This window comes from Vulpes lagopus, chromosome X (assembly GCF_018345385.1).
Source record: "Vulpes lagopus strain Blue_001 chromosome X, ASM1834538v1, whole genome shotgun sequence".
NCBI lineage: Eukaryota > Metazoa > Chordata > Mammalia > Carnivora > Canidae > Vulpes > Vulpes lagopus.
This window is the reverse complement of record NC_054848.1, coordinates 40,820,530-40,838,716: the sequence shown is the minus strand read 5'-3', so window position 1 is coordinate 40,838,716 and position 18,187 is coordinate 40,820,530. Positions and strand designations below refer to the sequence as shown.

Sequence of the window (18,187 nt, the reverse complement as noted above, 5' to 3'; positions counted from 1 at the left end):
GCCCTAAGCCCCTCACCTTGACCCTGGGCACTTACACAGAAGCTGCAGACATGCCACCATACTTCCTCCTCTTGGGCTCTGGTGGCTCAGGGATGCCGTACTTCTCTCTGCGTTCAGCTGCACGGTCCCGGTACTTCATTTGCTGAAAATATGTGTGTGAAAATAGGGTAGCTGGTCACTCTTTGCAGGAAACACCAGGGGTCCTGTGGGGACTGGATCTGGCTAACAGATGGATGTGAGCAGCCAGGCTACCTCCAGCTGAGGGACCTGAGCACCAGCTGCTTGAGGGGAGACAGTCCAGGAATGGGTCACCCCTCACCTCCATGTCGTTCTTCTCCAGTGCTTCCAGCTCGTTCTCTGATAGATGGGCTCGCCGGTGAATCTCAAGGTTTTGCTGCAAGGGGACAGACAAGAGGAGGTGTGATGCAGCCAGGCCACACAGGGCCGAGCTAAGGTTCTCTGCCAATCCTCTCTGTTACCTTGTGTAGCCCGGAGAGCTGCTGGTGGCGGATGAGCGCCTCCTTGCTGGGGAACTGGCGCCGACAGAGCAGACAGGCCAGCTTCTGCCAGTCAGTGAGCTTCTCCTCTCGCTCTGGACCCCCGCGTTCCTGCTCCTCCTCACTGTCGCTCTCCCCACTGTAGGCTGCCACCAGGCCCCGAGGTGGGCTCTAGAGAATGTGAGAGTTGGGGAGAGAGGTCAGGCCTGGCTACACTGGAGCACCGCCCCCTCCTGCCCTGGCCACTCACTGGGCGGTCGTCGCTGGCCAGTTTCGGGAGGTCCATGCTGGTGTGCTGTCTCTCAGCTAATGCTCCCTGGGGTAGATGGACACACAAATTCAGGGACTTCACAGAGGGACCACTGCGATGACAAGACTAGGGGGGATAATGGAGGGGTGGCCACAACACACCTTCTTCTCAAGGATGGCATAGCCGGCATCTGCAGTGGCTGACTCCCGCCTCTCGTCATCTCGCAGAGAGCTGATGGGCTGGAAGCTGTTTTTGAAGTTTTCTTTTTGCTTGTTGAGGCTGCGGGCCCAGCGTTCCATGTCCTTGGCAATCTAGGGGTAAAGGTGGGAGTGAGGCTCTCAGGGACCCTCCAATGGCTGGGACGGCCAACTCCATCCATTGCACCTTCCTGCCCTGCAGTCTCAAGCAGGTGAGGAGGTGGTGATGAAAGTCATGGTTTCTCGCCATTCTGTCGTCGGTGCCTCTTGCCAAGCCCTCTGGGGCTGTGCCTGCTCTCCTCACAAGCACTCACACCACGATTATGCTTTCATCTTATCATTTTACAGTGCAGATGATGGCTTCCTCTAGGTAGGATTTTAATACGTGTATCCCATATTCCGTCTGCTCCCCCGCCCCTCCACTTTTAGAATTTACCAGGTTGCCAAGGGAACACTTAGTTCTTGCTTCTAAGTGCTACACTCAGACTGTCATACTCTTCCTCCACAGGAGGACACCGAAGTTCCTTCCAACTGCCCACTCCCATCAGACACGGCAGTGGCCATTTTCCACAGCCTGATGGGCCCATGAGAAGTTCTCTGGGTAGACAGACCCGGACACATACCCAGGAGTCGGGTTCTGGGCCCAAAGGAGGTCTGCATGCCCATTTGCTTCCACAGGCAGGGTTAGTCTGGCTTCAGGCATGCAAGCAACGTGAAGGTTCCCACTGGGGGACAGAAAAGCTGACTGGTCTCACTCGGATGGATGGCACTGGCCACTCAGGAGGTGGGCAGCCCTACCGTGTACAGAGGCAACTGCCTTGGCTCAGTCATGCATCAAAGAGCAGAGCTGGGCCAGGAGCCTGGTCTCTCTTGAGCATGGTCACTCCTATGCCCACATCCACCCCTGTCCCTCAGTAGCAAAGGCTTAAAGATGATAGAAATGCATTCATCAGAAGACATTAAATAGCTAGCCAGTGACTGCTGGACCCCCAGTGTTCACCTGTTGGGCTGTCTTGGTCTTGTGCTTCTCCTTCTTCTCTTTACCCTCCTTTGAGGGGGCCCCCGTCTCCTTATGCCCGTCGGCCGACTGCTCCAGGGCAGGGACGTAGGTCCGCCTTTCCCCGTCCCAGTACAGGTACTGCTGGCTTTGAGCGTTGTAATAATACTGGGGGAGGGGTGAGGGAGGGGGGGCGTGAGGGAAGACCTCCGAAGGGGAACTGCAGACCCCACCCACTCCCTGGGCTACCCTATCACCTGGGAGTTGGGGTCATAGTAGAGACCAGTCTGGGGGTCATAGTAGTAGCCAGATGTCTCATCATACTGGTAGGTAGAGACGTCAGGAACAGCTGGGGGGGGTAGTGAGAAAGGAGGGGGGGTCACACTCCTCTCTGCTTTGTTAAGGAACTCCTCGCCTCCCTACCACCCACAGGCCATGGCTACTCACGGTACTGGCTGTAGGACTCCTGGGCAGTGGGACTGGTGGCCGGTGGCAAGGCAGAGCTGGGATGAGTAGGGCTCTGGAGCTCAGATTTGAGCACAGCAGGTGACATGATGGTATATGACTGGTCATGGGGCCAGACAGGGTAACAGGGCTCAATGTCTGCCAATGCCTCCTGTACCCACGCCCCGCAACAACCCAAGATCCCCTGCCTGACACCCAGGAACCCCTCAAGCTCCCTCACCTGGCTGTTGGCAGCAGCCCCCTGGCTGCCACTCGCTTCAGCTGCTGATTGCTGGTAGATGCCAGGGGCAGCACCAGGCTGGGCTCGAGAGAAAGCCTGCAATGACACGGGGTCTGCCCCAGGCTCCAGGGAGGCCTCTGAACCTGTAATGAGAACAGGAAAGGAAGGAGAATGCCTGTGAACAGGCAGGGCCCAGGACCCAGGGCCTACCACCCTCCCTAACCCCACAAAATGCTCAGAGACAGATGTTGGGCCTCACCTGCTCCAGATGGGTCCCCTTTGGTTCCAGTGATGCCGGGGCCCTTGGTGCCCTTGAGGTAGCCATGGGCATAGAGGGATGACTCTGTGCCCTGGCTGCCGCCATAGCCCTCATCCTGTTGGTAGTAGCTGTAGTCGACCGGTGGCTCCTCGGGGGTGGCCCAGGCACCCTCCCCACCCTGGGAGGCCTGAGGGGCAGTGGGAGGGGCTCATTAGCAGAGGAAGGGGCGCAGGGGGAGGGGAACCTGCTAAGAAGCATTTGCCCACAGGAGGGGCTAGTGTCTGTCTGCTGACAGAAAGCATGCAGGCCTCAGACAAGTGAAGTGTGAGGGCCACCCAGCCACAGCAAGGCAGGGCACCGAAGACATGTGCCAAAACGCCCCCAGGGCTGACACTGGTATGTGTGTGGCACAGTTCGAGTGCTGGGTTGTCAGGTCAAGAAGACACTGTCCTCCCCTTCTTTATTCTCCTCTCCCAATTTTCTTTCAGCCACTTATAAATTCCGTTTTATTAACAAAGTTGTAACAATGCAGGTCGATAAAATAACCACCAAATAGAAGTGAAAAGCAGTCACGATGGTGTTGAAGTTGAAAGCCTGGGAGGAGGTGACTGGGAAGGAAGCTGCAGCAAGGCCCCCAAAGCCAATAGCAGCCACTGTGAGAGGGTTTGGGGTCCAGGGAAAGCCAGACAGCAAGCCAGCCCTCTTGGTTGCAGAGAGGGCATGAGAGGGTCGAGACCGTGGCCCCAGTATGGGGATGCTGGGGCAGAGGGGAGTCTTTGAGTACCTGTGAGATGGCCCACTGGGCCGCGGCAATGGCAGTACTGGCCACAGAGGCAGCATTGATGCGACTGCCTTCGTTGGAGGCCATGTCCCTGGGGAGGATGTCAGAGACTAGGAGTGAGATGGGAAGCCCCAGGCTGGGGGGCCAGCTAGGAAGGGGCATAGGTGGGGTCCTGACCTCTTAGAACCCTTGGCAAACTCAACGTTGATGGTCTTGCCGTCAATAGTGAGTGGTGGGTGCAGGGCCTGCAGGATCTGCAGGAGCTGGGCTGCCTCCTGTGGGAGTAAGGGAGGCAGGGGCAGAAGGGTCAGGCCCGGGGAGGCCCCCGGCTCCATTGCCCTGTTGCCAGGCTTGGAGTCGCGGTGGCGCGGGGTGAGATGGGGGGGGTGGGTCAGGGTCCCTCCTCCCCACCCCGGGGGCCGGGACCCTGGCTGCCCGGCCCCCCCCTGTGCCGCCCTCACCACGATGGTGGAGAGCTGGATAAAGGCGAAGCCACGGTTCAGTTGGGTCTGCTTGTCCTTGATGACACGGACATTGGAGGAGGATAGCACCGCGTAGGGTGCCAGGGCCCCCAGGATGGAGTCCATGGTGCTGTGTGGGTTCAGGTTGCGCAAAATGATGGCTGTGGGAAGCAGCCCAGCATTAGGGGGCACCCCTGACACTCTGCTCCAGCCCTACCCCTCTGATGACTCCCCACTGCCCCTCTCCTCTGGCCTCTGTGTCTTTGCCCTTGCTGCTTCCTCTCACCTCTTCCTCCTGGATAAACTCTGCTTGTTAGTCCAAGTCCCAGCTCAGTCGCTCACCTGCCGAGACCCTTCCCAACACACCCCCAAAGTCGAGTCGGGCAATGCTCCTCCCCTCCTCTCCCTACATCACTTCTGTACCCCTGCCAGGCAGAGACCCTGGGAGGATTGAGTCCTGGTCACCACCATCTCTCTGGCCTCAGAGAGCCCAGCCCAGACACCCTAGGGCAGGGAGAAAGGAAGGAACAACTGACTCACTGTCATTGGCGTTCTCCGAGCTTGGCTCTGAGCCCTGTGACAGGGCTTGGGAGGCCAGCACTCCCTGGGCCTGGTAGGGCTGTGGCAGGGGGAGCAAGCCCTGGCTTAGCTCCCGTCCACCCAGTGGCAGCGTCTGCTGATCCAGCCTTGCGCCCAGGGGCAGCTTCTGCTCTGCCTCTGTCAGGGGTGGCAGAAGATAGGCCGATGACAAAGGGGGAGGCTCCAAGGCTGGTCACCCTCTTCCTCCCCTCTTCCACCAACACCCTGGGTGGGGGGGAGGGAGGAGGCAGGAGGGCCTCACCTGACTTGGGCACACCACATTTGAAGCACTTCTCACGGCGTTTGAAGTTCTGGACACCACACTGTGAGGCACAGGCCAGGCTGTCAGAGTGGGTGGGGCTTTCCACCACACCCTGCAAACTTGGGTTCAGAGATCACCCAGGGAACCCCGCAACGCCCCCGGGAAGGAAGATCCCAGGGTTGGGGTGGCGGGGAGCTCTGGCTGTCGCTCTCAGTCGGAAATCTTCCCTTCACAGGGTCTCAAGTTTGTCCTCAGTGCCACCTCCTCAACTCAGGAATCAACAACTAACTCCCCTACCTCTGCCATAAGCGCCACCTCCTCCGAGGTTCCAACTCCCAGGATTGCCCCCCTGTTGTCCCTTTAGCAAGTTCTTCCTAAAACTTGCTTCCCTGTTCAGAAACCTTCAGTGTTTCTACCCCTAAAAGCCAGCAGCCCTTCTCTTGCTAGACTCCCATCCTTCCTTCATCTCGAGACTAGGTTGGTATTCTTGAGAAACTAGCCTTGGGCATGACAACCTCCAGGAAGCCCCAGCTTTCACCCCATCTTTATCTCTGTTCCACATCGGGGACCGTGCACCATTCCTGCGCCAGGCTCTGCGCCATATGCCCAGGATGTGGCCTCTGCCACTCTTGTGTCCCCCTAACAGGGGGCAGGTTAATCTGTGGGGACTCAGGAAGGGGAACAGTCCCAGAGGGGCCTGGCTCACTCAGCTGGGGACAGTTGGTGCAACATTGGATCTAGGAGGCCTAGAAGTTTGCTTTGGTTTGGTTTTGCTGGGAAGCTACTGCTGGTAAAGGGAACAAGAGATTTTCTGCAGCTGGTGTAGAAGGGTGAATGGAGAGGCAAAAGTGGAAGCTGGAGAAGGCAGGTGGTACCAGATTATGGAGGGTGGTCACACGTAGCTCAGAGTTGGGGAGGTGGTCTTCAGCAGAGGAGTGACGAGGCTAGAGGTGGTTTTGAGGAGTATTATAGGTGAGAAGGTGGGAGAAAGAGGCAAGGGGCCAGCACAGCAGAAGAGGGGCCCACTGTAACGGAGGGAGTGGGTGACGACTGGCCTAGCCAGTGGGAATTCCAAGGGAGGGCATTCTTGTGATGGAAGGGACAGGACCTGGTGATCAATGGGATGTGGGGAATAAAGGAGAGTAAAGGAGAGAATTCCCTGGTTTTGAAAAATAGCTGAAAATACAAGGAGGGACAGAGTGCCACTGTCACTTCACAGTCCCTACCCCTACAGAGACAATGGACACCAGTGCTACTCCCCTTAGTAGACAGTTCTTCATGGGGAGAGGGTTGGGGGCTCCTCCCCTTAGGTCTCAACACTGCCAGCTGGCTGCAGGAGGAGGGGCTGTGGAGCTGCAAGGCTGCTTCAGGGCTGCTTGGGAGGCTGGCCCCAAGAGAGACCTGAACCCAGGGTGGGGATCCATGGCCCCCATGATCATGATGGTGAGCATATCGCTCAAGGCTAACTCAGGTTGGCACCTCTCTGAGCCTTGCCTTCCTCGTAGGGAATATAACTGGAAATACCACAGCTTGAAGCCTTGACCTCAGATGGACATGGCTTTGTCAGAGTGACAATCAAGGTTACTGACATAGGGTCCTAGAACAACCTGTGCTTTTCTTTGGGGGAATAGGCGGACATTCGAGGGTGCTAACAGTGGACCAGCTGTTGTTCCAACTGCTACACTGGAATCCTCCCAACCACCTTGGGGGAGAGGGGGTCATTACTATTCCTGTTTTGGAGATGAGGAACGTGAGGCAGAGACCAAGGAGGATGTAGGAGGCTCTAATTCCAGCCAGCCTGCTCGGAAGTCCACCTTTGACACACCACACGTTGTGCCTCCACTGTCGTTAGGTAGTCGCTTATGTTAAGTACTTGTGGAAAGTATACTGGGGCTTCAAGAAGGACTGTGCCTCCTGAGGGCAGAGCCTGGTGCTGAGTGAAAGCCCAGTACACATGGGTGGGTGGGCAGGCGGCAAGGGACGGTGGCTACTTGAGCTGAGCCAATCCTCAACACCTATGCCATTTCAAACCCCAGGGAGATAGATGTTGCCACTGCTGCCGCCGCCTCTCTCTCTATCCATGGCAACTGCTGCCCACCGCCCCTGTACCTTATTACACAGCCAGTCCTCATTGATCTTGGGCTTGGGGTCGCTGTAGTGCATGGACACCTTCTGGCCCAGGATGTTGAGGGAGTGCTGCAGGAAAAAGCAGAGCACAGTGAGGCCCAGGCAGCAGTGCCCCACGCACCGTTTCAGCACAGGAGAAGAGAGTGAGCGAGCCCTTCAGCTGGATGGATGAGGGACAGGGAACGGAGGGAGGTCGGAGAACGGACGAGGGAAGAAGGAAGGGAAGGAGGGAGGGAAAGCGCCACAGCCCTTGGGCGCAGCTCTTTGCTGCCTTCCGGGCACGCGCACGCACACGTGAACACACGCCACCAGGCACACAGTGCTCGGCTGACCGACGCTTGCCGGACAGTGGGGAAAACCCCCCACTCGGCCCTGACACTGCCAGGCCACACCCAGGGCCAGCACTACACAGGCTACACTCGGGATGAGGGGGACAGGGAGGGAAGGGAGAGGAGGGGAGAGAGAGAGAGAGAGAGAGCGCACGCGCGCTATTGCTGGAGAAGGGGAAAAAGAAAGAGCCATATTTAAAAGATGGAAGTTCCTGCTGTGAGGCTGTCTTCCTGGGGCTGGCTGGGTCCTGGGCCCCGAGGCATTAGGGCAGAGATGGCCCCAGGGCTGCCCTGCTGAGCCCCACTTCCACCACACCTGCCCCTTCCTCCCCTGAGGCTTTTCTTCTGTGCCCAACACCAGTGAGCCGGGCTCTGGGTAGGTGAGCAGAGCAGGTCCTTGGGTCTCTGAAGGTCCCAAAGCTGCTGGGTGGGGAGACCGCGCCAGGTGGGGGAGCAGGCTCCCTTCCCTTCCTGACAGCAGGACTCCTTGCTGAAAAGGCAGGCCTGCCCCCAGTGGAGTGGGCATGTGGTGGCTCCCGTAGGGGGTAGGTGCAGGGGGAGGGCTAGGGCACCCGAAGTGAGTTCTATCGCATTTGACTGGTACTTTAGGTCAACAGAGCGGTGCTAGCCTCTCACATGGAAATCAAAAGGCCAAACTCACATGCAGGGAGAGAGCTGGCAAAACGGGACTTGCTAGTTAGTGTGCCAACAGCTAAGTTCCCCAGTGGCTAGACTTCCAGTGATGCCTGAAAGTGGAAAGAAATCCTGTCTCTGCCTAACCCCCAGAGCAGGGTGGTCCCCGAGGAGTGGGAGCCTCAGTGGAAGAAACTTCCCCCTTGCAGCCCTTTCTCCAAAGGCTCAGCTGGGAGGTGGAGGGGCAGAGCTAGTGCCTGGTGGTGGGAATGGGCCAGTGTTGAGTGTGGGTTCTTGATGGGAAGCCCAGTGGGTAGCAAGAGATGGGAAGAGGAGATAGTGAGGGTCAGGAAGGGGGAGAGAGAGGGGGCGGGGGGGGGGGTGGGACACAGGGCCACAGGGCGGGGAACTGTGTCCATAAGAATCAGGCGATGGGGAGCGCTCGATTACAAAGTAGTATTTGTTTGGGGGGGGGTTCAAGTGCGGCAAAGCAACCTGATTGGCTTCCATCCATCGTGTAGCGTCCTGCAAGTGACTAAACTCGACGAAGGCGAAGCCCCGGCTCTGACCTGGAGACAGCATTCAGATACAGACGCAGTGGGTTAGTCAACAGCTTTGGACACACGGCGTTCCCGGGGGTGGGACCCGAGGGGAGAGGACCAGGGGGCAGAGAGGGAAGGGGGGAGAGGAGAGAAGAAGAAAGGGAGAGAGAAAAGTAATCAGAGAAAGAAAGACCAAGGGGTGGGAGGCAAGGTAGATGGCCAGGAGGGGCAGGAAAGAGAGATGAGGGAAGAAGGATAACTGAATGGGAGTGGGGGTTGGGGGGAGAGGGAGATACACACACGCCATCTGGGAAAAAAGAGAGAGGGGCTCAGGCAGACCTGCCTGGGGTGATGGAGACGGAGAGGAGGAGGTGGGAGGGAAAGGGTACAAGTAGGGATCTCAGAGGAAGGAAGGAGGGCAGAAGGGCAAACTATTGGCTCCACATGGGCCAAAATAAATAACTGAAGGGTTGGGCCCAGCATAAGGCTGGGGTGCCCAGGAGGGGTCTTGTGACAGGTGTTTCATCAAAAAAGCAAAAGAGAACCTGGGCCAGGCTGCTCAGTGAGGCTAGGAAGGCTCCAGGCCCATCAAGAACCAGGGGGAATTAGGGACACAATGTCACCTCAGCCTTAGCACAGTGCAGGGGAGGTGGGCCTTAGCAGGGAGCCACCTCAGGGCCAAGCCAGGAAGATTACGTCCACCCACAATGCAAGTCCTCCTAGACATCAGGAGAATGGGGGCCAGGTTGGCCAGGCAGACGTTAAAGAATCAGTGGGTACCTGGGAGAAGTGCTGGTGGAGGGGGGAGGGCACACCTAGGACACTACCTTATGGAGAGAGAGAGAACAGAACCCTGTCAGTGTGTGGTTTGGCTGGGGTCAAACAGCAAGACCTACATGCAACCAAGAGAGACTCCAGGCCTGGCCAGGGCTGGGACAGGGATCCAGGGCTTGAAGCTGCAGGAAAGCAGCTCCTCTTCTGGAGGTACACACACAGGATGGGCTTAGACATGGCAGGGCTTTTCAGGGGAGCATGACTGATCTCCATAAGAATAATGGTTAGGATGCACAGGAAGATGAAATGGTATGATCTGGGGTGGGGGAGGGAAGGAGAGACAGAGAGGAAAAGAGAGCGGGGAGAGAAGGGAAGGAAAGGGAGAGGGGGAGGGGGAGGTAGAGAGAGATATAGAGAGAGATATGGAGGTGTGGGGAGGAGAGAGACTGAGAGATGGAGAGAGAAGCCCAGGCAGTGAAGCCCCACTGTGCCTGCCTTGGGGAGCCTGGGCCAGAGGTCCTGCAGAGACAACTCCCCCCCACCACCCTGCTAACCTCAGGCCAGCTCCAAGCAGCCTGCAAGAGGGAGGGAGGGAACAAGCAGAGGCCAGAAATCCTGGCTGCTCCTTGGGATGCACCCTTGGATAAGAGCCATCCTCTGCCTCCCCTCTTGGGACACGTGGGTGCGACCGTGTCAGACCTACTTTCTGGTGACAGGCTGTTACCAGAAAATGTGGGGGAGATTGAGGGGCAGGGGAAGGAGAAGAAGGGAGAGGGAAGGGAGTATATGGGGGGAGGGGTTACCACCTCAGATACTCAGAGTCCCAAAGAGGAGGTTCCCCGGAGCCTGGCCCTGGCCCTGCCCCCGGGGAGCACTCAGCTCAGTGTTGCACCCCCTCCCCGACAGCCCCAGAGCTGTGAGGAGGATGGGTCGAGGGGAAGAGAAGAAGAGAGGGTACCCCAAGCTGCCCATTCCCAGCTGTGGCAGGAAGGCAGGGCAGGGAGGGTGAGGGAAAAGGCAGAAGCAGGAGGGAGACTGGAGGCTGAGGCTGGCCAGCGGAAGGGGAGGCACTGGGAACAAAAGCTCACCTGAGGATTTGTTCCGCATCAGCCGGACCTCTCGAGCTTGCACTCCATGGGACTGCAGCTGGCCCCGGATCTGTACGGGGAGATACGGATTGGGGCAGGCTCAGCACATGAGGGTGGGTGGGGGGTACCGGAGGCCTCCAGGACCCTGAGCAGCTGCCGGGGATGTGCATGCACTGCCTTCTCTTGCATTCTTGGGGCTTTTCCCCAAGTGGCTGCGGCCCCAGGCCCACACCAGCACCTGGTCTTGGTGCTCGGCCCCAGACGTGCAGAGAGTGAGTGAGATGAAAGGGGCATGGTGCGAGGGTGGGGGGCATGGCAGCGTGATGGTCCTCAGAGGCGGAGAGCAATGAGAGAGCGAGCCAAGCCAGAGCTCAAGAATGGCCTGCCTGCTGGGGTGATCTGACAACAGGCTTGGTGTAGTTGTGGTGAGGAGAGCTGGGGCTTGCCTCAAGAGACCCATGATGCAAATATCAAAACGGGAAGGACTGGAGTCTGAGCAGAGCCCAGCTGCATGTGGAGCAGTATCTTGGGGTGGAGACCAAAAGGTGTGGTCAGAAGGTTGGGAAAGCTTCCTGGATGAAGCCAGAGGGAAGCTGCAGAGGCAATTTGGGGTTTGGACCAGGTGAAGCAAGGTCTCTAGGCCAGTGGTGCCTCTTGCAGAAGCCCAGAAGCACGTACTGGGCATTCTCAGGCAGCAATCTTATTGCCTCTGGGCTTAATTTTCCTCATCAGGTGACCAGTGGTGCCTCTTGCAGAAGCCCAGAAGCACATACTGGGCATTCTCAGGCGGCAATCTTATTGCCTCTGGGCTTAATTTTCCTCATCAGGTGAAAAAGAAAGGAGATCTCTATTTCTCACATACACGCACACGTGCACTCAAGGATAAAAAGAAACATACATAGAAAAGCTTGTTACTTGTTAGGACTACAAATATTCAGGGAGGGCTCAGGAAATGGCAAGAATGTGGGCTCTGGAATCCAGTTGCCTAGGGCCAGACCCCAACTCCACTGCCACTCACTGGCTGTGGGAGTGGGACCTGGGGCAAGCTGCTTCACTGCTGGGGGCCTGGCTTCCTGATCCGTAAGATGGAAACACGCAGAATACCTTCCTCACAGGGTGGCTGTGAGGATTAAATGAGACCTGCCCTGTGGCCCACCCTGTGATCAATCCTTAACACATGTCAGCATAGAGCTACTGTCTGACCCTGAACACAGCAGCTGGGCCAGACCTGAGAAGCTCCCAAATACACAGGTGGGATTCTCTCTGCAACAAAACAGGCAGCTGGTAGGTTTCAGAGAAGAGCTGGGCAGAGAATTCAGGGGAGGTAGAGAGGAGACTCAGGGAGGCTGGGGAGGAGGCTATTCTAGTGGCTCCCTGGGGTTTTACTGCGACTCATTAGGGGAAGCCTCTATGAGAAGAAAACAGAAGAAAAGGGAGGAATACGGAAGGAAATGTCACAGAGCATGGGGTGGGGAGGCTGTCAGTAGCAGCAAAGGAAGTCAAAGAATGTAGGACTCTGTGGCCAGGCCACTGAGATTTGATGCTGCTAACAAAATAGGGAGGGGGTGAGCTATGGGGAGAGAATGTGAATAAAATCTCAGAAAATCTCATGGGGACCCTCCCTATCCCCAGGGCTGCAGGGCCCTACATCATCTCTGCCACCAGGAATACCCAGCTCTGGGCCTGGTGAGCATCTGGCCCTCAATCAACATACGCCAAATGGATGGATGACCAGTGGAATGTTTGGGAGGAATGCTCTGTTCCCTCCCACACCCACCACCGCAGCCCCTTGGCCAAGCCAGCCTATCCGACACTCCTCCCTTCCGGACCAGGAGAGTACAAGGGCCTGCCCAGAGGACGGATCAGTGCTGGGGGAGAGAAGGGATAAAAGGTGCTGAGGTCGGGGTGAGGGAGAAGCTGGGGGCCCTGGAGGAGACCCAGCCTGGCCTCCTGCTCTGTCGCCTGCCCGGAGCCATGGGGGGGGGGGGCACGTACGTCATCCTCAGTGGCTGCCTGTGGCAGCATCCTCAGCATGACGATGTTACTGGCCTTCTCCTCCTCCTCCTCCTCCTCATCCTCCTCCTCCTCCTCCCCTTGCTCGGTCCGATAGTCCTGGTCCCGATAGTCGCCGTCTCGGGGGAAGCCTGGCGGGCCGGTGGGGCTGTGCCTGTGCCGCCGCCGCCGCCTACGCTGAGTCTCGGAGCCCGGGGAGGCCTCGTAGGAATCCTGGCCAACAGAATGAGACGAGAGACACCAGACGGGCAGTCAGTCTGGGGTGGGCCTAGGGGCTGGCCGCTGGCTCTCTGAGGCAGGCGGGCTCTGAAAGCCAGGGGTGGGCGGGCTCCGGCTAAAGACTCAGGGCAGGCAAAATGGGTCAGCCCTGGACTGCAACCCTTCTGGGGTGGGAAACTGTCCCCGGATGCCTTTTGGGGGCTGCCTTGGTGGGGAGTGGGGAGAGGCTGGTGGCAGTAGTATTACTGTAGGGGAGAAACTCCCACAGACAGGTGACCAGACTGCTTAAACTTCCTTGGGTCTGGGGTCAGCACCCTAAATCCTGCCCCCTGTTTCTCCCTCGTCCTCCCTTGCCAGCTCGGCTAGAATGTGCACAACTGTTCTTTATGCCTTATGATTTCCGGCATGGGCCAGGGTTCTAGGAGTAGCTTAGTATCTCAACCAGAGCCAGTCAGCAGGGACTGGCAAAGGTGTGAGGGCCACAGCACTGCCCCCAGCCCCTGATCCTCCTCTGCCTGGCCGGTGCTCTATCATCATTAGGCTCCCTCCTAACAGGGTGTGGTCACAGAGTTCTTGGATGTTGCCCAAGCCATCCTGCCAGGACTAAGCAGGCCAGGCCAGGGTCCACACCCCTTCTGCCCTCGGGGGACCAGATAACTCAGCTCTCCACTCCCACTCTTCCCAGTGGGTCCACCCAGGGCCTCCTGGTGCCCTGGAGACATCCAGGCACAGATCACAGCTGCCACTGTGAAGCTTGGCTGCCCACTCTATCCCCCGGGGCTGGGTTGCAAAAGTACCCTTCCCACCCTGCTGGATAGGAGAGCTGCTTGCTTGCTTGGACCCAGGGTCCTCTCAAACTGGGGTTCCCTTAAGGCAAGTCTGCTGCTTCTCCTCAGATGGTGAACGCCTCCCCTCCTCAGGCTAAGGCTAACTACCCAACGTGGAACTGGCTACCCTCTGAGCTCAAAGGGAGAGGCCCTAGAGGGTCTTTCCCTTTTGTATAGGGGCTCTGTTGCCCCTGTAAACGCCCATGGTTGGCCTCCCAGAGCTACTCTGCTTGGTGATATCCAGTGTCCCCACTGCCCTCCCAAGCCCCACATGCTGGGTCTCATGCAAGAGGCTCTTCAAGGACCCCAAACTGGCTGGGAGCAGGCAGTAAAATAAAGGGCTTGCAGTGAACCATGAGCCCAAATTAAAAAACAAGGAAGAAGGGAAAGAGGTGATGGCCAAGGGCCCTCAGAAGTACAGAGCCAAGCAGGTGGAAGTCAGGGAAACCCAATTTGGGAGAGGAGCCCTCAGAGAGGAGCAGGGACAGACCCTCCAGGTGAGGCAAAGCCACTGAGCACAGTCTGAAGGCATGGGAACTGAGAGCTACCTGCACATGGTGCTACAACCAGAGGCCCTGCAGGAATTCTGTCCTCCTCGGCCCTCACCTCTGCACTCTGCTCCTCAGATGAGTCGTCGTAGTCATGCTTGCCCTCCTGGCTACCATACTCTCGGGGATATGAGCGGTAGTCCATGTCCCGGTAGTCGTGGTCTCTGCTGCGATTCTCCCCGCCATCATCCTGCGAACGGTCAGTGGCCCCATAGCGGCCAGTCCTGTCCCCACGACCACCTCTGACGGAAGAAGAATGGGGAGGGATTAGAAGGCAGTCCTTTCTGAAAGGCGTAAGAGGTGGGGGGCTCCCACTCATTCCCTCTAGACCCTAGATCCCACTCCTGACAGGGGTCCCAAGATCCTGACTCCATGAGGCGAGCTGGTCCTTACCTCTCAAATCCAATCCATTTCTCTTTCCCCCTGCCACCTCTCCAGTCCATGTCTGTCTTCCTTCACAGGGCCCTCGGGTGTGGCATCAGGGCCTGGCTGACCTCCACCAGGCCTCTCCTAGATCATTCTTTATGCCCCAAATGTGAGCGAGTGTTCAATCAGGCAAAGCCAATCAAGCCCAACCACTGCACTCCCTTCAATGACTCCCTCTCATTCTCAAGATAAAATACCAAAATGCTCACTAAGGTCCTGCAATGTCTGCATGGTATGTGTGGTGATGTCCAACCGACCTCTCCCTCTGCCTCACTGTGCTATGCTACCCTGCCCCTCTGTTTCACAGTTGCCCTGCTAAGCACTGGTAGCTGTTTTGTTAAAATTTTTCCTATTGTGATTACTGTAAGATAATTATCTCTAAGTTGACTTTATGTGCATTTCTTTTTTTAAAAAAAGATTTTATTTTTAAGTAATCTCTACACCCAACATGGGGCTTGAAATTACAACCCTAATATCAAGAGTGGTGTGCTCTACTGAGCCACTAAGGCACCCCCCACTTAAATTTCTTTGATGATTTAAAAAAAGTACTCGACTGTGAGTTCTGGGAAAGAGGGGACCACACCCAGAGGGTCCACTGCCCTATTCCTCAAAGCTTAGCTTAGTACCTGATACTTCAGTAGGTGCTCAATAATTTTTGTTTGGTGAAATAATGATTTAAAAAGTATTCTAAAATACATGTTAACTTCAAACAAGAAAAAACCAGACACCATACTAGACTAGCAGGGTCCCATTCCTAGTCAGGAATGACACTTTTAGAGTATTTAGCATCAATACCACTATGAATGTTATTCTAAGATACTAGATGAAACAAATAAGAGAGTAAAGAAAAGAAGAGTAAAGGCTGGGGCTGGAAAGGAGAAGGCAAAATTACCATTATTTTTAAATGATATGAGAATATGCCTGCAAAGTCAAAGAGAATCAAATGAAAAATGGTTATAAACAATAAGAGTAAAGATGCTGAGTACAAAAGTAATAGGCAGAAATAAATACATTGCCTCTGTTCAGAGAGGCACCATTTAGAAATGGGAAGATCCCAATTATAACGGAACCAAAAAGGTTAAATACCTAGACAAGCGCAAGATCTCATGACTATGCTTCACACATGTAAACCAGGATATGGTTAAAATGGGTCAAAGATTTGCAATGACATGGATGGAGCTAGAGAGTACAATGCTAAGTGAAATAAATCAGTCAGGGAAAGGCAAATACCAGATGATTTCACTCCTATGTGGAATTTAAGCAGAACAAATGAGCAAAGGGAAAAAAGGGAGGCAAACCAAGAAACAGACTCTTAACTATAGAGAACAAAGTGAAGGTCACCAGAGGGGGTTGGGTGGGGGTTAATGGGGCAGATAGGAGACAGGGGTTGAAGCATACACTTCTCATGAAAACAAACTTTAAAAATAAAACAAGAAAATGTGAAAAAAATAAAATGCATTGTTCAACAGTAAATAATAATAATAATAATAATAAAGCAGGTCAAAGATTTAAATGAAGAACTGAAACCATAAAAGTAGAATATATGAGATGATTTGAGAATCTTCAAATGGGGAAAACTATGACACAAATCCAGAAGCCACAGAAAAGATTATTACAGTTGACTATATAAAAATAAAACACTTCTGCTTAGAAAAGGAAAAAACCTTCATGAGCCCAGTCAGGACAAATCAACTGGGAAAAAGTATGGGAAGAGGAAGAGGAAGGGAATTCACAGAAAAGAAATACAAGCAATTTGTATTTTTAAAAAGATGCTCAGTCTCACAATGAAGGATGAAAATGAAAACTACCCTGGACAGGCCGTTTAAAAATAAATGTCTAAAATTTATTTTTGTAAAGTTTTAAGTCGTTTTTATTGTGGTAAAACATGTATCTCACAAAATTTACCACAAAGTATATTCCCAATGTTGAGCAACCATCAGCATCTATTTCCAGAAACTTTTTTCATCATCCCCAACAGAAACCCCATACTCACTGAACATTAACTTCACACCCCACCCCATTCCCTCTATTCTACCTTCTGTCTCTATGAATTTGCCTATTCTAGGGGCCTCATATAAATGGAATCATATGTTTGTCCTTTTGTGTCTGGCTTCTTTCACTTAGCATCATGTTTTCATGGTCCATCTATGGTGTAGCATGCATCAGGACTTCTTTCCTTTTTATGGCTGCACATGTATATAGGTATGGCATAGACTACACTTTATTTGGCCATGCATCTGTCAACGGACACCTAGGCTGTTTCCAGCACCAGTTGTTTGGGTGTTGTGACTAATGCTGCTATGAACACTGGTGTACAAATATCTGTTTGACTCCCTGCTTTCAATTCCTTTGGACAAATACCCAGGAGTGGAACTGCTGGACCATATGGCAGTTCTAGATTTAATTTTTGGAGGAGCCTCTGTACAGTGTCCCACAGCAGCTGCACCATTTACACTCCCATAGGCAAAGCAGCAAGGTTCTAATCTCTCTACATCCTCACTGACACTTGTTATTTTCTAGCTCTTCATGTGCTTAGTGGCCACTGTGTATCTTTTCCAGAGACACATCTATTCAAGTCTTTTGTCCATTTCTGAATTGTGTTTTTCTGTGCTGCTGTAGGAGTTCTTTTTTCCATTCTGGGTGTTAATCCCTTATCAGATATATGATTTGCAAATACATTTTCACATTCTGTGAGATGTCTTTATACTCTCTCGAACCATGTCCTTTGATGTATTTAAGTTTCTAAATTTTTTCTGACATTTTATTTATTTGACAGAGAGAGCATGAACAGGGGGGAAGGGCAGGGGCAGAGGCAGAAGCAGACTCCCTGCTGAGCAGGAGCTGACTCAGGACTCCATCCCAGGACCCCAAGATCATGACCCAAGCTGAGGGCAGATGCTTAACTGACTGAGCCATCCAGGGGCCCCTTAAGTTTCTAAATCTTGATGAAGTCAAACTTATTTTGAAATAATTTTAGATTTACAGAAAAGTTCAGAGATAACAGAATTCTTGTATACTCTTTACTCAGCTTCCCCTAATATTAACAAGGGACAAATATAACCACAGTACATTTGTCAAAACTAAGAAGTTAATTAAACTATAGACTTTAAGTAAGATTTCAACCATTTTTCTACCACTATCCACTTTCTGTTCCAGGACTGAATCCAGGATACCACACTGCTTTGAGTCATCATGCACCCTTAGTCTCCTCTGGCTCTGGAAGGTTTCTTAGTCTTGCCTTGCTTTTTTTTTTTTATGACCTTGACAGTTTTGAAGAGCACTGGCCAGCTATTTTGTAGAATGTACTCAACTTGAGTTTGTCCGTTGTGTTCTTGTGATTATAGATTTGAGGTTATGGTTTTTTGGGGGGAGAATACAAGAGAGGTGATATGCCCCACCAACTGCATTGTATAAAGGAACCCATGATATTAACATGACTTATCACTGGCGCTGTTGACCTTGATCGTGTGGTTGTGGTGGGGTCTGCCAGGTTTCTCCACTGTAGTTTCTCTTTTTCCCTTTCTATACTCTGTTCTTTAGAAGTGAGTCACTAAGACTAGCCCATATTCAAGAGGAAGAGAATTAAGCTCTACCTCCTGGAATGGAGAGTACCTACATATATTATTTGGAATTCTTCTATAAGATTTGTGATAGAACATTTCTAATGCAAGTATCTGTTTAAAAGCCAAATGT

At 54.0% G+C, this 18,187-nt stretch overlaps 1 protein-coding gene across 6 annotated transcripts in view; it reads right to left on the bottom strand.

Annotated features, from left to right (window-relative positions):
• Positions 1 to 18,187, bottom strand: part of RBM10 (RNA binding motif protein 10) — a 28,788-nt gene that overhangs the window by 605 nt on the left and 9,996 nt on the right. For 2 of the 6 annotated variants that reach the window (XM_041741485.1, XM_041741488.1), the window contains exons 3-22: positions 14,127 to 14,310; positions 12,457 to 12,687; positions 10,462 to 10,531; positions 8,553 to 8,626; positions 7,078 to 7,164; positions 4,969 to 5,029; positions 4,668 to 4,844; positions 4,128 to 4,288; positions 3,844 to 3,941; positions 3,670 to 3,757; positions 2,886 to 3,072; positions 2,627 to 2,769; positions 2,389 to 2,506; positions 2,199 to 2,290; positions 1,945 to 2,109; positions 909 to 1,058; positions 748 to 813; positions 480 to 668; positions 320 to 394; positions 36 to 142 (exon numbers count right to left, since the gene is read on the bottom strand). In XM_041741485.1, coding sequence (XP_041597419.1) covers positions 36 to 142; positions 320 to 394; positions 480 to 668; positions 748 to 813; positions 909 to 1,058; positions 1,945 to 2,109; positions 2,199 to 2,290; positions 2,389 to 2,506; positions 2,627 to 2,769; positions 2,886 to 3,072; positions 3,670 to 3,757; positions 3,844 to 3,941; positions 4,128 to 4,288; positions 4,668 to 4,844; positions 4,969 to 5,029; positions 7,078 to 7,164; positions 8,553 to 8,626; positions 10,462 to 10,531; positions 12,457 to 12,687; positions 14,127 to 14,310 — 2,523 coding nt within the window. The remainder of the gene's footprint in view (positions 1 to 35; positions 143 to 319; positions 395 to 479; positions 669 to 747; positions 814 to 908; positions 1,059 to 1,944; positions 2,110 to 2,198; positions 2,291 to 2,388; positions 2,507 to 2,626; positions 2,770 to 2,885; positions 3,073 to 3,669; positions 3,758 to 3,843; positions 3,942 to 4,127; positions 4,289 to 4,667; positions 4,845 to 4,968; positions 5,030 to 7,077; positions 7,165 to 8,552; positions 8,627 to 10,461; positions 10,532 to 12,456; positions 12,688 to 14,126; positions 14,311 to 18,187) is intronic. The other 4 variants (XM_041741487.1, XM_041741486.1, XM_041741489.1 and 1 more) reach the window with 4 other exon arrangements.